The sequence below is a fragment of the Eubalaena glacialis genome, chromosome 1 (genome assembly GCF_028564815.1).
Source record: "Eubalaena glacialis isolate mEubGla1 chromosome 1, mEubGla1.1.hap2.+ XY, whole genome shotgun sequence".
In the NCBI taxonomy this organism is placed as follows: domain Eukaryota; kingdom Metazoa; phylum Chordata; class Mammalia; order Artiodactyla; family Balaenidae; genus Eubalaena; species Eubalaena glacialis.
Window position 1 is genome coordinate 26,018,792 of NC_083716.1, and position 19,522 is coordinate 26,038,313.

The 19,522-nt window shown below is 41.9% G+C and overlaps 2 protein-coding genes across 4 annotated transcripts in view; one reads left to right on the forward strand and one right to left on the reverse strand.

The window, feature by feature from the left end:
• The window catches only part of PDCD11 (programmed cell death 11), a 42,007-nt gene extending 28,396 nt beyond the window's left edge, over nt 1-13,611 (reverse strand). For both annotated transcript variants that reach the window (XM_061198530.1, XM_061198447.1), the window contains exons 1-9: nt 13,453-13,611; nt 12,019-12,137; nt 10,899-11,030; nt 9,688-9,855; nt 8,061-8,222; nt 6,450-6,573; nt 5,766-5,947; nt 1,795-1,902; nt 475-681 (exon numbers count right to left, since the gene is read on the reverse strand). In XM_061198530.1, coding sequence (XP_061054513.1) covers nt 475-681; nt 1,795-1,902; nt 5,766-5,947; nt 6,450-6,573; nt 8,061-8,222; nt 9,688-9,855; nt 10,899-11,030; nt 12,019-12,117 — 1,182 coding nt within the window. In that variant the 5' untranslated portion in view covers nt 12,118-12,137; nt 13,453-13,611. The remainder of the gene's footprint in view (nt 1-474; nt 682-1,794; nt 1,903-5,765; nt 5,948-6,449; nt 6,574-8,060; nt 8,223-9,687; nt 9,856-10,898; nt 11,031-12,018; nt 12,138-13,452) is intronic.
• An 82-nt stretch (nt 13,612-13,693) lies between these two features.
• ATP5MK (ATP synthase membrane subunit k) lies at nt 13,694-19,297 on the forward strand. Of its 2 annotated transcripts, none has more exons than XM_061193705.1 (4): nt 13,694-13,821; nt 17,559-17,654; nt 17,743-17,835; nt 19,202-19,297. In XM_061193705.1, exons 2-3 carry the CDS (start codon nt 17,568-17,570, stop codon nt 17,830-17,832), a joined length of 177 nt encoding a protein of 58 aa, XP_061049688.1. In that variant the 5' UTR covers nt 13,694-13,821; nt 17,559-17,567; the 3' UTR covers nt 17,833-17,835; nt 19,202-19,297. The 2 variants fall into 2 exon arrangements, with proteins under 2 accessions (XP_061049688.1, XP_061049695.1); XM_061193712.1 differs by having other exon boundaries at nt 13,694-13,803.
• The last annotated feature ends 225 nt before the right edge of the window (nt 19,298-19,522 follow it).

Consider the following 19,522-nt stretch of genomic DNA (forward strand, 5'->3'; position numbering starts at 1 on the left):
ATAAAGTCAGAGAAGAGTCTAGATCATGGGTCGATAAATTACAGCTCACGATTAAGTGCCTATATTTCTAAGTAAAAGTTTGACTGGACCACAGCCGTGCCCTTTCATTTACATACTGTCCTTGCTGCTTTCAGGCTATAACAACAAAACTGAGTAGTTAGGACAGAGTCTATATGATCCATAAGCCTAAAATATTTACTATCTGGCCCTTTAAAATAACTTTCCCAAGCCCTGGTGTAGATCCTAACTCATTCTTGTACCTACCATCAACCAGGTATCAATTAAGGCAAGTCAATTTTAAGGCACTCTAATATAACAAACAGACCTTGTTCTAGTCCTTATGAACTGTCTGCCACGTTTGGGGAAATTCAAAAATAGGAAACTAATACCCAGGGATGAAGGAAGCAGAAAAGAACTTGTGTCCCCAAAGTCCTTCTGGTGATAAGATCGTGATGAAACAAAGAGCCTCCTTACCCGGGCATAGGCCAGAGCCCCATCCGTCAGCCTGAAGGTGGCCCCGGCACTGCCGAAAAAGCCCTGGACAGGAACATCATCCAGTACAGCTCCCAGCTGCTGGCAAGAGAGCCGGGTGAGTGGACGCCCGGGCTGCAGGAAGACAGCGCGCAGGCTCAGCCGCACAGCTCTGGTCCGAGGATGGACGCAGAGGACACAGGCCCGTACCTAGACAAGGGAAAGGGCATAATGAGCAAGACAAGGCTCACCAGAGACAAGGCACCCTGGAGCAGACTTTCAGGCGTCAAGACTCTCCATGTGTTGACCAAGCTACAGATGTAAGTACTAAAATCAGCTTGTGCAATCAAACAGAATGTCCCAGAGGAACTATGTCCGACTGAATCAACGCTTACACAAGGCCAGGAAAACATATACCAGGGTCCCCTCAACACCATGAGGCTAAAAATACATATGCAAAAGGAGCCATGTACTGGCATCACTATATCAGAAGCTCATCTGAAACACACCAGAAACAGCCTGCTCTGATCACAAGGCCATAGCATATAAAATGTCTCAACTCTGCAGACAAATATGGCTACAAGGAGAAAAATATTACTAGAAAGAGGTTCACCAAAAAATTAACAATATTATTACTAGGTGGTGGGAAAACCTACTTTTACTTAAAAAAATAAAACAAACAACAACAGAAAAAACCAACGAAGTCTCTACAGCTTCCATTAGTATGTGTTACTGTTAAAAACAAAAAATAAATCATTTTAGGATTTTTAATAAAAAACAATGATTACCATATATTGGGATTTTCTTCCCAAATATCCATGTTCATTGCAGAAAATTTGAATATTTAGACAAGGGTAGAAAAATCACCCAGATTTAATCACTAACACCTGATTGCATAATCAGCCAGCATTTTGACCAGATGTACTTTTTAAGACTTTTTTTCCCCAAAATTGAATCTATATTATAGCACTTTGTAAAGAACATTTGTCTATTTAAACATATACCTTGTTCTATGTTAAACACTCTACTAGAACACTTTAAATTATAAAAGCAAAAGATTTACTACCAAGAAAAAACAATCAAAGAGTGTGAAATAAAAACTACAAGTTGCCTTCCTCTCCACAGGCTCCTTCTCTAATCTCAATCCCCAGAAATAACCACTGGCAGTCTCTTGTGGTCCTTCCAAGACACTTTCATTCCCCTCACCACCCCTCTGACACCTGTACACATGCAGTCCTAGGACCTGCCTGTAGCAGCTGTGACACTGGATGGCTGGTTGGGACACAACTGAAATCCAGAAAAGATAAGTGCAACATTTCTTACTGGCTGATTTGAGAAATACGTTCTCGCTTTCTTAGGGTCCAGGTGCATGAAGTCAACCAGGCCAGTGAAGAACGAGAGGAATTTTAGCGTAAGGCCAAATGGAGTCACCTAGAAATCAACAGAATCAGTTATGAAAAACATCTCTCTGAAGGAACCAGGAATGAGACTGCTCATAAAGCCACATTATCCATGATAATGATAACTGTGTGTCTCTCCTCCCCCAGCTAACCCTTATCATCGTTCTTCCCATAAAATGAAATGGCAGCACATCTCCTGGCACTGGCTGTTCCTTAATTCAGTAAGCTCATTGCCCCCGGGCCTGAGAGGACATCAGTCCTCCACCCTCGGGATTTCCCAATGGGATGGAAGGCGCTTTACACAAGGATCCTCGGGCAACTGCCAGCCTGACAACTTGGACAAATTGTTGCTAACTTGGCGATGGGCTCAGACTAAGAAGTTAAAAACCCATATGCTTGCCAGAGGGAGATACTGGCCATGAGCAATTCACCCTACAGAGCCCTGCAAAGCTAAGAAAGTAGAGGTGACAAGCCTCTCAAAAGAGAGCAGGGAGGCAGGTGACTGAAATGAGGGAAACTAAGTCAGATCCCCAGGTCCTCTCCTCAAACTATAGGGTCCACCCTTCTCCCATCTCCACAGAAAATGGGAGAGGTATTCTCTGGGAAACTGTACCAGACTCAAAACACAGGAACAGTGCAAACCATGAAAATGTGAATTAAGAAAAATTCTGAATATCATATATAGATATGGAGACCGCCAGCCCCTTTCTGCCATCTAGCTCTTAGGCAGCCAGGCTTATATGCTCCTGAATCGGGTGTTAGCAGATCCTTTCCAGAGAAATCTAACATGCCAGAGAAGACTTCTAACAGTGACATCTGGAGGTTGCTACTAGTTCCTGACGCTGACAGGGAAGTCAGCCAGTCAGCAAGTCCCACCCAGGCACACAGACTTCCCAGCAGTTTTTTAGTGCCTCTCTCATAACATGGCAGTCAAAGCAAAAACTCAATAGAGAATGGGAAGTTTAAGTTGAGAGACTTCCCAGAGGTAGGATATAGACAAATACATGCATGTACCAAACCAAAGAAGAGAGGAAAAAATAAGAAAATTAGAACTGATCCATTAATTCCAACATCATACTAACAGGAGTTCTAGAAAAAGAAAAGAAAATTATATTAAAAATTTTAAAAGATCTGATAAGGGGCTAGTATCCAGAAGATACAAAGAACCCTTACACCATAACAATAAAAAGATAATCTAACTTTTAAATGGATAAAGACTTCTGATTCGATATTTCTCCAAGGAAGATTTATAAATGGCCAATAAGCACATGAAAAGATGCTCAACATCACTAATCATTAGAGAAATGTAAATCAAAATCACAAGATACCACTTCACACCCACACCCACTAGAGTGGCTATAATAAAAAGAATAAGTGTTTGTGAGAATGTGGCGAAATTGGAACCCTTATATTGCTGGTGGGGATGTAAAATGTTGCAGCCACTTTGGCTGTTCCTCAGAAAGTTAAAACACAGAGTTACCATATGACCCAGCAAGTCCATTCCTAGATATACACTCAAGAGAAATGAAAACATATGTCCCTACAAAAACTTATATACAAATTTCGTAGCAGCATTACCCATAACAAGCCAAAAGTGGAAACAACCCAAATGTCTACCAACTCCATATGATGGAGTATTATTCAGCCATAAAAAGGAATGAATCACTGATAAATGCTACAACATGGATGAACTTTGAAAACATGCTAAGTGCAAGAAACCAGACATAAAAGGCTACATACTGTATGGTTCAATTTATATGAAATATCCACAACAGGCAAATCTAGAGATACAAAGTAGATTCGTGGTTGCCAGGGGCTTGAGGGAGGGAATGAATGGAGAGTGACAACCAATGGGTACAGGGTTTCTCACTGGGGTGATGAAAATGTTCTGGAATTAAATAGTGATGACAGCTGTACACCCTTGTGAATACACTGAAAAACCACTAAACTGTACACTTTAAAAGGGTGAATCTTACTATATGTGAATTATATCTCAACTTAAAAATTAGAAAAAAAAAAAAAAAACCACAGTGATACAGAAAACTTTCCCAGAACTTAAGGATCTACATTTCTGGATTACAGGAGGTCAGCACAAATAAATGGAAAGAGAGTCATACAAAAGCACATCAGTGTGAAATTTTAAAACGAAAGGGATAAAGACAAGATCCTTGAACATACAAAGAAAAGGAAATCAAAATAACATCAGACTTTTCAACAGCAGTAGAGGCCAGGTGACAATGGGAACAAGAACTTCAAAATTCTGAGGTATTTTTTACCTAGAATTCTAACCCCAGATTAACTACCAATCACACGTTAGAGCAGAATAAAGATATTTTCAGATATACTAGGTGTGCAGAAAAGAGTTAACATAGCAGGCCTGCGACTGCGATCCTTGGAAAAGGATGCTTGCGGGGTTGGCCCTGGCCCGGTGTCTGGGAACTTAGACTTCAAGAGGGTTCCCACCACTCTCAGAACTGAGTGGCTCACTGTACCTAAACTATTTGTGCAAACAATATGGTTTATGCTAAACACTCGAATTCCTTAGGAGAGTCAGGAATTTTGGTACATGCCAGGCAGCGGATGCCTATGTGACCAGCCGCAAATAAAAACCCTCAGTGAGCTTTGCTGGTAGACAACATTCACCCATGTTGTCATAACTTGCTGCTGGAGGAATTAAATACACCCTTTGTGACTCCACTGGAAGAGGATTCTTGGAGGCCTGTGCCTGGTTTCTTTCAGACTTCACTCCATGGGTCTTTTCCCTTTGCTGATTTTGCTTTGCCTCCTTTCACTGCAATAAATCACAGCCGTGAGGACCACCATATGCTGATGGTGAGTCTTCCTAGTGAATCATCGAACCTGGGAGTGGTCTTGGGAATTTCAAGACAAATGAGGGAAAGAAATTAACCTCCCATGTGCTTTTCTGAGGATGCTTCTGGTGAATGTGACACATTAAAATGAGTGAGTAAACCAAAAAAGAGGAATACATGGAATCAAAGAAGGTTCTATCCAATACAGAAGAGTGGGGTAGGATCCGGGATGACAGGGAAGGGAGCTCTACAGAGCAACCAGTCCAGACTGGAGCCGGATGACAGTAAAAGGGGCTCCGGGTAGGGGAAAAAAGTAGCAAAGATTATTTAAAGGGTTTGAAAACAGAAAATAGTGAGAGAAAAATAACTACAGGATGTATGAAGAAATAGTGAAAGGTAGGAAGAGAATTCAGCAAATGACAAAAACAAAGCTGATTAGCAACTCCAGGAAAAAAAGCTGTTCAAGAAACAAATTATATTATCTAGCCCAGCAAATAAATAATATTTATGTAGTCATATAATTTAAACACTGAATACTGATTTAGCCAAAATTGTAATATACCTTTGTTGAAAGGTTGGGAGAAGGGAAGGATAAGAGAGCCAAAACTTCATCTACCTTGATAAGCAGTTAAAACTCAATGCCTCAAAGTGATAAGATGCAGCAGAAGCTTATTATTATACTTCGAAACACAGAGGTAAATTTCAAAAGATAAGCTAAGAGTTAAAGATGGGGGTTAGAAGGGATGAGAGTTCTTCATCATAAGCCTTTTAATACCATTTGATCTTTTAGATCAGCACTATCCAAGAGAAATATAAGTCACATATGTAATTTTAAGTTTCCTAGCAGTCACATTGTAAAAATTACAAAGAAACAGCTGAAATTTATTTTAGTAGTTTATTTAGCCCAATATAGGCAAAATATTATCATTTCAACACGTGGTACTGGCTACATTTCCAGTGCTTAATGGTCACACGGGACCAGGGGCTACCCTACTGGACAGCACTATTTTAGATTGTGTGCACGTACTACTTCAATAAAAATTATTTTTATTTTAGAAAACAGTAGTAACAATGAACGGCTTACCTTCTGTACCTGGGCTTTGACTACCAGTCCTGGCAGCAAGCTGTTGAGGGTCCAGTTTTGCTCCTCAGTAGCAATGGCAGCAGAAACTTCTGAGTAACCAACAGACAGACTAACGACTCCTCCACTGCCTTTCACCTCTTCAATAAGGCAGTTCAGGTACTGACCTACCTTCAATTTAGCACCTGCAAGTCCAGCCCCCAAAAGGAAAAATACCTATTATGAGAAGGACTTTTAACTTGGGCTCGAGTGATAGACCTGAAAGATCCATGGCCTACTTGCCCAGTTACCATGCAATACTCCCCATATTCCCAATTTCTCAGGGACCAACTACAAGAAGGGCGTGAAACGACCCTAACTGATTTGGAATCAACTACCACACAAAAATATGAAAACCTCAACAAGGCAGGAGAGTACTGGTTCAGAGGCTCTGGGGGCCCAAATTTCAGTGGAATCTTCTAAGTGAGAAAAAGTGAAACTGGTCCATCAGATCTTAATGAGACTGCCACTCCCTGACCCTTCACACATCTCCCCTTTTCTATCACCTAAGATTAACAGTTGATTTCAGCAAAGCCACACATGCTTCAGGGTCAGCATTCTGCATTTTACTCAACAAAGTGGCATTTAAATATAATCCCCCCATATACCACCTCACTACCATGGACTGGTCCCTCTTCTTCCTCTCACCTTTGTTCTTCTGTTGGATGTACTCCTGGGCTTTCTGCAGTGGCAGAAAAGCTCTGGCCCCACTAACACCAATGTCCACTAGATAGCCATGGTCTTCCAGGCTGGACACAGTGCCCGTGAGCAGCTGGAGGAAGGCAAAGCATTCCCAGAAGTTCAAAAGTCAAAGGTCATGGGACACATAACAAACATCCACTACCAAACATGACTGTTCCCACCATCCCATAATCCCACACATCCTCTCACTTTTAACTTTAAACCTCAATCCCTACGACACAGGGAATATAGCCAATACTCTATTATAACTATAAATGGAGAATAACCTTTAAAAATTGTGAATCACTATAATGTACACGTGTAACTTGTATAACATTGTACATTAATTATACTTAAAAAAAATTTTTTTTTTAAAGAAAAGAAAAAAAACCTCAGTCCTACTACAGGATAGAAGAGGGAAAGACATCAACTTTAATTCTCCCAGGGTTTGAAGGATCTTATGGTTTCCAGACAGTGAGGCGTTGAATAATGGAATGACAGAGAGGGGTTTCTCCCCTGGAGGATTTTCAAAAGATAGGAAAGACTTTCATGTTATGCAAAGAGATAAACCAGATGGCCTTGCAGTGCCAGCGCTCTCAGCACCATGACTAATGAGAATCCAGAACTACCCTTCTAGCTGTCATCATGTCTTTTCTAAGCACCTCCAAGATGTCTCCCCCCAGAATCCTGCCAACCTCCTTTACCTTTCACGGGAAGCACTGTGGCATTCAAATCTGGCTCTGACACTTACTAGCTATTTGGTGTTTGGCCACTTAAGTCACTTAAACCTTTTTCAGTCTGTTTTCTCAAATGTACAAGAGGGATGCCTATCAGCCTCACAGGGTTGCTATGAAAATTTCTTCAGAGAAAGTGTCTAAAACAGCACCTGTCAAACAGCGGTCTCTCAATACCTGTCAATTTCCTACAACTTGGCTTACTGTTATTCCCCACTCGACCCAACGTTCAGGGCCTGGTCCAAACTCCACCGCTTCTAACCAAACGTTCCAAGATCATACTGATCTCCTTCCTCTTAAGTGAGTATAGTTTATATGAGTGTGTTTTGTACCTACTTGAGTTGGAGGCACTGAGTGGGGATACATTCCTCCTGAACCTGCATAGGACTGGGAGATTCAGTAGTGGATCATCCATTAGTGCGGCTGACAGTCTAATTGCCCTGTCTACCCTGTCTCTCGCTCTCAGAGAGCAGCCCTCAATCTCTCCCCACAAACGCCAGTGGCCTCTGAAAAAGACTTAATCTGTGAAGAAGTCTCGGTAAAGAAGGCACTTCAAGGAACTCCTTCTTACCCTCGCTAAGATTCCTTGGAAGCATTTTTTTTCCCCTACCAGCAAATCTTGGACTTGCTTTCCCTTTCTCCCCTCCAGGGTAATGTGATTAGGTTCAAGTCTTCAGTTTCCATTAAGTACCCAAAGTACCCTGGCGACCTTCCCCCCAGGAAAAGATGCACCCCCATGTGTAACAGTTAAGCTGAAAATGAAAGGTAGTCTAGACACACCCCAGGAGGCAGGACAGGGAGAAGGCATGTTGCCTGCTCCTCTGCCCTGGCCCGAGAGACATACCATGCCGGGTTTCAGGGCCTCAGCACTCAGCACTTTGTTGACATTTCTGGGGTTCAGAGACAGCTTGACATTCTTTTTGCCCCTCTTTGTGATGCCCAGACTGCTCACCACACATCTCACCAGCATCCCAGGTGAGAAGAGCTCAGGCAAGCTGACCAGGTCCTGCAGAATACAAATGAGAAAAACCTGATACGTACCCTTCCCCTGCACTGAGAATTCATTGCCTGGTCCTGGCTCAGCGGTTTCTCATCCTCAGATCCCAAAGAGCCCAAAAGGCAGATGAAGAGAGTAACTGCTCACCCACAAAGGAAGCGGCCTGTGGCCATGTCACAGTCTTGGATTACAGCTTAAGGTCTCCAAGCATCTCCACGCAATGGGCAGATGTAAAATGACGTGTTAAAAGAATCGTCTACAATTACTGTCTCTACTTCCTCATCTTCTCCTCACTCTTCGGCTCACTGCAATCTGAGTTCCACCCCCACCACTCCATACTTGATCTCCCAACAAAATCTCCAATGACTTCCACGTTGCTAAACCCAACAGTCCACTTTACAGTCCTTCTCTCACGTGACCTTTACAAAGCATTGAACTCTGGTGCTGCTTCCAACCCTTCGTTCACCTTTTTTCTTCTCTGTGTCTCTGGTCCCACCTTCTTCTGACAGCAACTCTCCTTTTATTCAGCAACTAAAATATAGTATTTGCCCCAGGCTCGGTCTTTCAGTCTCTTCTCCCTCTATGTGCTCCCTCTAAGCAACTTCTTCCCCCTCCATAGCTTCAATTACCACCTATACAAAGAAGTCTCACACATTCATGTTTCTAACCCAAACGTCCCTGAGCTCCAGCATCACCTATCTACTGGTTGTCTCAACTGTACCTCAAACTCAACATCACAGAAAATCAAATCATGATCATCTCTCCTAATCCAGGTCCCCTTTCAGGGTTTCCTGTCTCAGGATGGTATGGCCAACTGTCAAGCCGTGCTCAACAGAAACCTAGGACTCACCTCTGACACGTCTCTCGGCCTTGCCACCCATATGGAATTCGTCACTAAGCACTGACTTTACCTCCTCAGCCCTCAGTAAATCCATCAATCTCAGAGCCTAGACTACGGCAACAGCCTCCTAACTGGTCTCTAAGCAGCTACGCATGCCTCTTCAATTCATTCTCTGTGCTGTCCACATGGCACCCACCCCAGTGAGAACATTTCAAGGGCTTCCCACTGATTCTAGAAAAACGATCCTAAACATGGTCTGGCCTCCACCCAGCCCTCCAGCCCCATCCCACTCCACTCTCCCCGGCTCTCTCTGCTCTAGCCACACTAGCCTTCTGCTGCTGCATATCGGGCTCCTTCTGCCTGAACTCCCTTCCTTCCTTCTCTAGCATACCCTCATCCTTCCTACCTCAGCTCAGGCATCCCTTCCTCAGGCAAGTCTTCCAGGTTCCCTGGGCTAAGTCAAAATCCCCTTATTTAAAAAAAAAAAAAAAGAAGAAAAGAAAAAAATTTCCCTATTATAAACTCTCTTGGTATCTAGTACCCTTCCTTCTTAACACTTAGCAAAGTTGTCATTTTACATCTGTTGGTGTACTACTTATTTCCAGTTACGGATTTCATCCGGGTTTCCCTTACCTGCAGGGGTTCTTCTTGTGCCACCTGCTCATTCAGCTTTTCAGTGTAGGCATCACAGATTTCAGTCACTTGCACACACCCCTGGAGGCCGTTGGGGAGACTAATCACCAGTTCCAGTTCATTTACCTCTTTCACGCAACCCAAAATCCGCATCCCCTCACACAGGGACTAGGAGAGAAAAAGTGAAATGTATACAACAGAGAAGAGAACAATGATTGGGGAGGTTGGGGGGGGTTCTGGCTTCTAGTCCCAACTCTGACATATAAAAGCTACAAGACACATATGTGTACATGTCAGTACACTCATCACACATCTGACTGAGCACCATGAAAGATCGAAATTATACAACAGTGTTTCCAGCAGGGTGCTGGAGGGCACTCTCGCCTTTTCCTTTATTCCAAGCAGCCCAAACTCAAAGGTCTAGCAGGCAACACAATGCAGGACACAAGTCAGTGGAGACAATGGCAGTCTGGAGGGTGCATGCCAGGTCTAAAGGGCGCAACCACTATTCAGCTCTGTGTGCCTACAAACATGAGGGAGTGCAAGCTTGTATTGTCAGCACTTTCAAATTTTTACAAAAAAGCCGGAAATCACATTTTTATGGAAAATTTTTTAGTTTTCTAATGTTGGCACGAAGTTAAACAATAATTTTTTTAAGTAGCACACAGGACAAAGAAAATAATTCTGCAGGCTGAATCTATATCTTTCCCTTCACTATCATTTGACTTTTTTTTTCTTTTAAAATTTAAGGAACATAATAAGACTGCTTCACTTCTCTGAGATAATTTCCACATCTATGAAATGAAAGGGTAGAATTAGAGTGATTGCTAAAGTTATTGCCAGTTCTAACCTATGATTCTACTAAAACACAAGTTCCATGAGGGCATCGGCGGGATGAGGGACTCAGCAGCTAAAAAGAAAAACTAAAAAAACAACACATGATCACAGGCACCAATTAATAATTGAAGGAAATAATGCTCAATTCTGAACAAAACTGGAAGAAGTTCTAGAGACATAAGCTACACACACATATTTATATGAAAAGAATGAAGGAAAAAAGGAAAGAGGAAAGGAAGAAGAACATATACAGAATTAAGCAACTCAGAGTTTGTTTAAAACAAAACCAGTTATAAAGCAGAAACTAACACACCATTGTAAAGCAATTATACTCCAATAAAGCTGTTAAAAATAAACAAAAAACTTTGACAAACCTCCACACTAAGGATTTCAAACTTCTCTCTTACAAACTTGCTGCTTTCTCTCTTTTCAACTTTCAACTTTTTTGTTTTTGCTGGCTCTTTCTGGATCTTTTTCCTTTTGGTGGATTCCTCTTCAGTAGAAATCTAAAGGGGGCAAAAGATCCAAAAGAATAAAAACCAGTACTCCTGGCCTTTCCCTCCAACTTCGGGTCTTCTGTCACCTTGCTTTGTTACCCTTCTACTACACGCCACTCCCAATTGTTCCTTTAATTCCTGCCTCAACGTCAATCTCCTGTTCTGACACCAATTCTCCCTTTGACCAAAATCTGAGCTCTGTTCTCAAAGCCTCTTCTCTCCTGTGTTCTTCCTCCCTTGACTGGGATGAGCACTGGGGTTCCCCGCTGGGAGAAGCAATTTGGAACAGTGCAAGAAAATAAAAGGTGGAGTCACGAAGACCCGAGTTAAATTCCTATCTCCACCATTATAAGCTGTGTGATTTCAGTTAAATTATATAACCTCTCTGGGCCTCAGTTCCTCATCATGGAATGATGACCTCTACTACACAGTACAGTTGGAAAGATTACATAAAATAGAGGAGACCATACAATCAAATGTTAGTTACCGTCCCTCTAGCATTTGGAGCACAACCTACTCTAGGTGAAGATTTCAAATTCTACTGCAAATTATGATCACTTTATACAGCAAGGACCTCATTCAAAAATGCAGTGATCAAACTGTTTTCTCTCCATCCTTAATCAACATGGTAAGTTTCTAAGAATAAGAAACAGGGAATTCCCTGGCGGTCCAGTGGTTAGGACTCCGTGCTTTCACTGCCAAGGGTGCGGGTTGGATCCCTGGTCAGGGAATTAAGATCCCACAAGCCGGGCGACGTGGCCAAAGAAAGGAAAGAAAGAAAGAAACAACGGCACTGCAAACTCAAATACTAAATGCCATGCTTCAAAAGATATAGCCTTGTGGTGGCATGGACTCTCTAACAAGTTTAATTTATAAAAGTAGACTTCAACAAGAATCCAATCTGGAAAACCACACATTCTCAAACAAGGCTCATTCTCCATAAGGACACTAGAGAGAAAGTGTTCAGTGAGTCTTATCAAAAAAGCACACCACTTACATCAAATAAGTTGTCTTGTTCAAAGGACTGCTGGAAAGCTTTCTCTTTCTCTGATTTGTGGGTCTTTCTTGTACCCCCTCGGGGGAAGCTTTCTTCCATGGTTGCCGTGTTTGGGTGTCCTAAAAACAAAGCAAAGAATTGGTGAGTTGTATCTTTAGTGTCAAGGTTGTGATCAATGGGCAAGAGATAGAGCCTTCTAGCACCAATGTGCTGGACAGCATTCAGGACTAAGAAATGGATGGTTTGATGCCAGGCAACAGATAATCCATAATTCATCTTTCCAAAGGTCTTTGCTTCAAAACCACAAGTCCACACATTTTTCTCCAGAAGTTAGTTTCAATGTAGTAAATATCATTAAGCAGCTTCAGTTAAGTCACAGATACACAGATGAATACATAACTCCCTACCTTCAGAGAATACGCACACTTTTTAAGAAGATAAAACAATTACACAAATGATCTAAAATACAAATCAGATTATAAACTATCAACGAGGTAGGAAATAATGAGGCTTCAGCAAAGGAGGAAAGCTTCCTTAAAAAGATGCTTTTGAGCTTAATGTTAAAAGATGAATAAGATTTTGACAGGTGGAAAGGGAAAAACAGAAGGAATATGAGAAAAAGCATGGAAATAGGAAAAAACCAATTATTTCGATAAGCACCAGCAATATGTCCGTCAAGCTGCTCAAAAGCTTGCTCTTGCCTTTCTTTGAAGAATTGTTCAACTAGATTACAAGGTGAATAAAGCATAATAATTGGAGTTAAATTTTAAGACACGTTGGGCTTTTTGTGTCAGATCTTTCATCAGGTGTGAATAGATTAACGTTCACTTCGGCAAGTCAGAGCCTTAAGAAGAGGGAAAGATAGAACAGTAACCAAAAAATATATATACTGCAGGCTATAGATTGGACAGGGAGATAGGACTGAAGGAAGGTACACCGGGTACAAGGATTCAACTGCAGTACAACAGAGAAATCATGAGAACCAGAACTACTGAATAGGTATAAGTGAGAATAGAAGATAGGAGGGGTTGGTTCTGAGAGACACTTGGGAATAGGAATCTAAAAAGGCTTGAGACTGTGAAAGAGGTGAAGACCTAGAGGGAGCCTAGGAGTTGGAATCAGGAATGGATGTGTTTGGTAGAAACAGAACAAGCAATGCGGTCCAGTTTGCTAGGAATTTGACCCTTAATCTCATTTCAGACAAGGGGAAACTGAAGCTTCAAAGAGTAAAGCGATCCCGCGACAAAGAAGGGCCTTGAGCTACTTCCTGGGGACATATTCTGACGTTACAGGGACCACTCCAGCAGAGCCGGCTTCGGAGCCCAACCACTCACCCGGCACTGCGGGTGCATGGCAGGGATCCAGAGGACCTAGTCCTGGGACAGACCTGGAAGCCACGAAGTTTCCACCCTTGTCGCCTTTTCCCCCACTCACCAGCCCCGGGACGCCAGCACTTCTACTTCGGAGGCCGCGCCACTGTAATCACACACGCGGAGTCTAAAACACCGGCAGCCCAACGCTGCTCTTCCGGAAGCGTGGGCAGACTCAAAGCCTACTTCCGTTAGTATGCTGTACCGCGTCCTACAGGGCGGGGGTGGGGGGTGGGGGGGGGGGGGTGGGTGGGTGGAAATTTAGAGACAGGAAGCGGAAGGGCGGGACTTAGAGCCGTAGCCAGTCGGCGCAGAGGGCCGAATCCGTAAGGTCCGTTGAATGTTTGCGGGGGAGGCGGCTTCTTCCGGCTAGGCAGAGGGGCAGCTTCGTCAGTTGAAGGACACCTGCAGCGAGGTCTGTGCGTTTTGGAAGGTGGGTGTGGAGGGGAACCGGGGCTCGGACCTCGCGGCTCCGCTTTGTGGGACTGGTCTAGAATCCGACCGTTTCCTGGTCCGGGCACACCGCGAGGTCTTCGCTTTGGGTGGGGGGCGTGGGGGGGTGGGAGAGTGATGGTGAATGGAAAAGAAATTAGAGAAAATGAGGGCCGGGCGTGAGGGTTCGGACAGTGGCTGGGAAGCCTTGGTGCGAGGTAAAGGCCCCCTTCCCCCAGCTCATAAAGGCCCTTAGAATGCATTTTCCAGTGGAGAAAAATGAGGCCCCCAGAGAAGGGAGTGTCCCAAGGTCACACAGTGACGTAATATTGGATGAGAACTCGGGCTTCTGACCCCCTCTGGTCATGTTAACCTCTTTCCCACTGTATGCCCAGAGCAGTTTGTTTGCACTGAGCTGTGCTTAGGAAGCTGTCCAGCCAGGCCTCCTTTAGCTGCGCTGCAGCCTTTGTCAAGCGGGAGTGAGTGTAGCCCGCCCTCTGCGCTTCGCCGGGCCCGCGATAAGCGGGTTAGATTTCAATCTGTGTTCGATCAGTGGGGAAGGCCTTTCCTGGGAGGTAGCCAGAACAGAGAGCTGTAAACTCCTTGAAGTGCAAGAGGCTGCTTCTGGAGCGGCTCTCCCTCGTCTTTGCCTCCTTTACCGCGTCATCTCACCAATCCAGGTAGGTGTCCGGTCCGACACAACAGCAGTACCGAGAAACAGAAAGTAGCGAGGGTAGTTTCTGAAGTGCCCATTTTACAGGTAAAGAGAGGCATGGAAAGATTAATTATATTTAATAGCAGTTCGCCGCTTAATTAGAAACAAGCGAAGACCCCATCGCTTAGACTTTGCCATAGGCTACAGTTCAGCAGTAGTACGGTTTAGTCTAGGTATTTTTCATTAATGTCTTTCTAAACTGAAGTATGACTCAGAAGGAAAGCAAGTTTCAGTTCAATTATTCCACAAAGTACCGTCTAACACAAGGATTCCTCATGTTTGCCCAAAAGTAACCTGCAGTTTGCTGAGGATGCAGACCTCAGCAAAGTGCTTGCAGGCTTTGCTCCAGTTGTTTATCGGCAACATCTCAGTTTCCCCTCCCATCTCAGCGTTTTTTAAGAGTCTTTCTTTACAACCTAGACTAAATTGCAGTTCCTGTACTGTGCCTTTCCCTGCAGTCAGAATTAGTCCTCTGTGTAATATTGCAAACATCAGCCTTCCTTCTATATTGTGTGGAGAGAAGTTTAAAGTACCTTAATATTGTTTCAGTTGGACACCATTTCACCTTCTGAAAATGTCTGTTAAACACAAGGTAGTGGGAATTATCAGTTAATAATTGGACAAAGTTAAGCCCTTGTTTTCTGTAGGGTTTCTCCGAGAATCCAAAAATCTGTCCTGAAGATGAATGGGAAAGCATGTGTTTAATAAGTTTACTAAAATAAAACAATTAATATGAAAGCTATATCATAAAGATTTCTTTTAATGGAGATTTTCCTACTTGGCCTGAACTGGCCAAGGCCCCTAAAGTGGCCCAAGGAAGTTGGGAATCCTTCATTGCTCCAAGAACTTTCTTGAAACAGTTTTCAAAATTAAGGTCATTTGTCCAAAGTTTCATTGCCAATTCTATGCACGTGAATGCCTCTGAAGGCCTTTGAATGGTACACTGGAGAGTGCCAGTTTCCATAGCAACAACTTCCTCGCAGGTCTCTCCTGCTTCCATTTCATCAAGAGCCAACTGAGTCACTGCCACTGCCTACCAATCTCGACCGGACCTCGACCGGCTCGTTTATATTGCCAATCGACTCGGCGTGGCGTCGGTCGTGGTAGATAGGCGGTCATACAGACGAATTTTCGAGTGTTGTTCTGGTGACCTTTGAATGTGCCTCTACTATTTTTTATTATAAAAGAAATACACGCCTTTGTGAAATACATAGGTTTTATAGCTGTAACCCCGTTTTAAAGTTTGCTATGTATTCTTCCAGGGTTTTTTCCCCAATGTAATTACTAATAAGCATGTCGTTTTCTGTTTCTGTTCCTGGAGTGTTTTTCAAACTTTTAACATACATCAGAATCACCTAGAGGGCATATTAAAACAGATTGTTGGGACTCAGGGTTTCTGATTCAATAGGCCTGAGAATGTGCATTTCTAACAAGTTTCCATGAATAGTGACAGTGTGGGGAACCAGACTTTGAGAACCATTGATGTGCTCTATAATGTCCAGAAATAGGATTTTTTTAATATTTAGCATGACATTGGGACGTGTTTCCATGTAAGTACATAAAGATCTGCGAGCATGGGGACATCATTCCATGTCTATATATAAAGATCTCCATGCATTCTGTTTCCTTCAATGGAAACCATCACTTATCAGTCTCCTGTAGATGGACTTCTAGTTCTTCTTTATTTTCATAAACTATATTTCATTTACCATCCTTGAACCATACTATACGTTTCTACTTTGTAATATTTCTATAAGGATAAATTCCTGGCAAACAAATGAACCAGCTAGGTAAAAGGGTATGCTAATTTTTTAATTTCATAGCTATTGCAGAAGAATTGCATATTAGGAAGGTTGTACCAGTTTACACTCCCTCCAGGCAACAGAGAGAATCCTTATTTTCCCACATTCCCACTACTACTGCTAATTATCATAAATTTATCTTTGTAGTCTGATGGCTAAATATTGGTCTCATTTTACATTTCTTTTTTTTTTTTTTTTTTAATTTTATTTATTTATTTATTTTTGGCTGTGTTGGGTCTTCGTTTCTGTGCGAGGGCTTTCTCTAGTTGTGGCAAGTGGGGGCCACTCTTCATCGCGGTGCGCGGGCCTCTCACTGTCGCGGCCTCTCTTACTGCGGAGCACAGGCTCCAGACGCGCAGGCTCAGTAGCTGTGGCACACGGGCCCAGTTGCTCCGCGGCATGTGGGATCTTCCCAGACCAGGGCGCGAACCTGTGTCCCCTGCATTGGCAGGCAGATTCTCAACCACTGCGCCACCAGGGAAGCCCTACATTTCTTTGATCATTAGGTTATCTATGTTTCACCTTTTTGCGTTTGGCCACCTTTATATTTTCCCTTCCCTAAGGTGATTAAAATATTTGCCCACGTTTTCTTCAGGATATTTTGGCTTCACTTTTACATTTAAAGCTTTTGATCTGTTTTGGTGTAAGGAGTAAGGATTTCAGCTCCCCCCGCCCCCCACTAATAGTTCGTATGTATCAATTCCATTTAGTAAATGATCCCTTCTCCCCCTTCCCATGGAGGTCCTAAATTTATAAGAAAAACTGTAAAAAGAGGGATTGCAAGGTGAGCTGTTTAGTTGGTGGCTACCCCTCTGAGGAACTTTGAAAAGTATCACAAGCTCCAGCTTTCAGCTAGTCTTAAAACTGATTAATTCCAGGTACAGTGTACTGTGGTATAGATAGAGCCAGAAATGAAAACATCAACCAATATTGAGTCAGAGGATGGACTTAAAGACTACTGTGTTCTCTTCCTGTGCCGAGTGATTTGATATATATTCTGGAGTGTTGTGTGATAACAACCAAGATAAAGTCCTCCTTCCAAATGTTTTCTCTTATCAGCAAGGTTTTTTCCACCATTTTGCTGCTGCTTTGTTGGGTGAGGCATACATAAAATTTACAACATTTATATGCAATGAATTTTTTTGAATTTTTTAATTTAAAAAAATTTTTCTTTTAAATTGCATCCAAACCAACTTGTTGCTTTCTTTCTTTTTTTAAAAGATTGAAATCATGGCAGGTCCAGAAACTGATGCCCAGTACCAATTCACTGGTATCAAAAAATATTTCAACTCTTACACTCTCACAGGGAGAATGAATGTAAGTATTAACGATACCTTTAAGCAGTTGTTTTAGAATAAAATAGATGTGACAACAACTCTTGTTTACTTTTTCCTTTCTTTTTCAGTGTGTACTGGCCACATACGGAGGTATTGCTTTGATAGTTTTATACTTTAAGTTAAGGTCTAAAAAAACTCCAGCTGTGAAAGCAACATAAATGGTAAGAAATTAACATTTAAAACTTTATATAACTTTGCCATTTTGATCTTAGGGGGTTTTCCCCCCCACTATACAAGTATATTGTTCAAAATTTATTACATTCAAGAAAAAAAAAAGAAAGAAAAATATTGTCCATGTCCCCATTACCCTGACAATTTTCGTTAACATTGCAGTTTAGCTCTTTTTTAATGTATTTGTTTGGTTTCCAGTGGCTGTGATCCGTATCTGTAATTTTGTCTTATGCATGTTCTCTATAATTTGAATGCATGAGTGCTCATGGGTATATGATTTATTTCACAGAGGAAATGTCTCCTACTAGAATTTTTTTTTTAATATAAATAACATTATAATGAATGCCTTTGAGCATGAAGTGTTTGTATCTGTGATTGTTTTCTTAAGGTGAAGTGCTTTCTCAGAGGGTTGTGGGCGCCTAGCTTTCTTCCCCAGGCAGTGTTGAATAACATCAGTTTCTGATTTTTGTTAATTTGAGGAGTAAAAATAATTTCTTTTTGATAAAGTTGTATATTTTTTCCATTTGTTTACCACTTGTATTTTTCTTAACATTCTCTTTGTGTTCTTCTCATTTAACATTTGGGACTTTCTCTTTGTGAAGACCTTCTCTCTCTTGTATAAGCTCTTAATAGTTATTAACCAGCCTTTTAAATCAGTTGCAAATATATCTTGGTTTTTGCTAGTTTCAATTTTTATGTCAGCCATTCTGTCTTTTCCTTAAATCCCCCTAGACTTCATTTTCTTCTTATAGTGCCACCCAACCCCCATTTGCCCTTGTTTGAGTAAATATTTGTTGTGTTGGCGGTAGATGAGGTGCAGAAAACCCAAAACCCAGATCTTTATCTAATGTAGCCCTCCATGACAGAAAATTTTTTCCTCTCCTCTTAAAAACTTTTCCAATCCCAAAACTATTGACCTTAAGGGACTGACTGCATATCCCAGAATGCAGTGGTCCATGGCTTGTTCCTGACAAACAGGTAGTTTTTTGCCCAATTTTTCATGTTAGGTTCCTCCTTTGTTTTTATAATGGGGATAATACCACCCTCCCTGTTTTCTACTGTTTAAAATACTACTTTATGAAAAAAGATGTTATTTTATGTACTAGGCTTTTCTAATGGTATACATTTAGCATCATACTGAATTATTGGCAGCTCTTTTGTTAAAGGGGGAGTGTTAAATTGTATTAAGCAGAGAGACACCTAAATTTTGGGGGGTTACTGACTCCTTTGAGAATCTAATGAATTTGCATTCAATTTCAGGGGGGTTCATGGATAGTCTTGTACTAGTAATTACTGAATGTCTTAAAAGTAGAGTTGAACACATTGGTGTCTAAGCAATTTTTGTTTTGTTTATAGGATTCTCAACTGTACCTCATCTGTTAAGTTCCCATGCCTAAAGAAGCTAATGTCAACTCATCATGTGATACTCAATTTGTACAATAAATTATGAACCTGGAAAAGCTGGTTGTCTTTATTTACAAGATATCAAAAATATAAAAACTGTACAAAATGCAACAAAGGCAAAAAACTGGCAGTGACTTGGTCTAATAAATCTTTTAGTTTCCCAAAGCAAGGCTCAGTACTGGAGGTAAGCAATTGAAATGTCTGACTTCAAGTGTGCTAGGTTCTATGTAGCATTTTAGCTGAAGTAGAACATGGAAGTTAATTTCTTCACCT

Excerpts from the sequence above, each read along its gene's own strand:
- ATP5MK (XM_061193705.1), top strand. The coding sequence starts at position 17,568 with ATGGCAGGTCCAGAAACTGATGCCCAGTACCAATTCACTGGTATCAAA. Across the intron at positions 17,655-17,742 it reads CTCTCACAGGGAGAATGAAT|TGTGTACTGGCCACATACGG; the intron begins GTAAGTATTAAC and ends TTTCTTTTTCAG.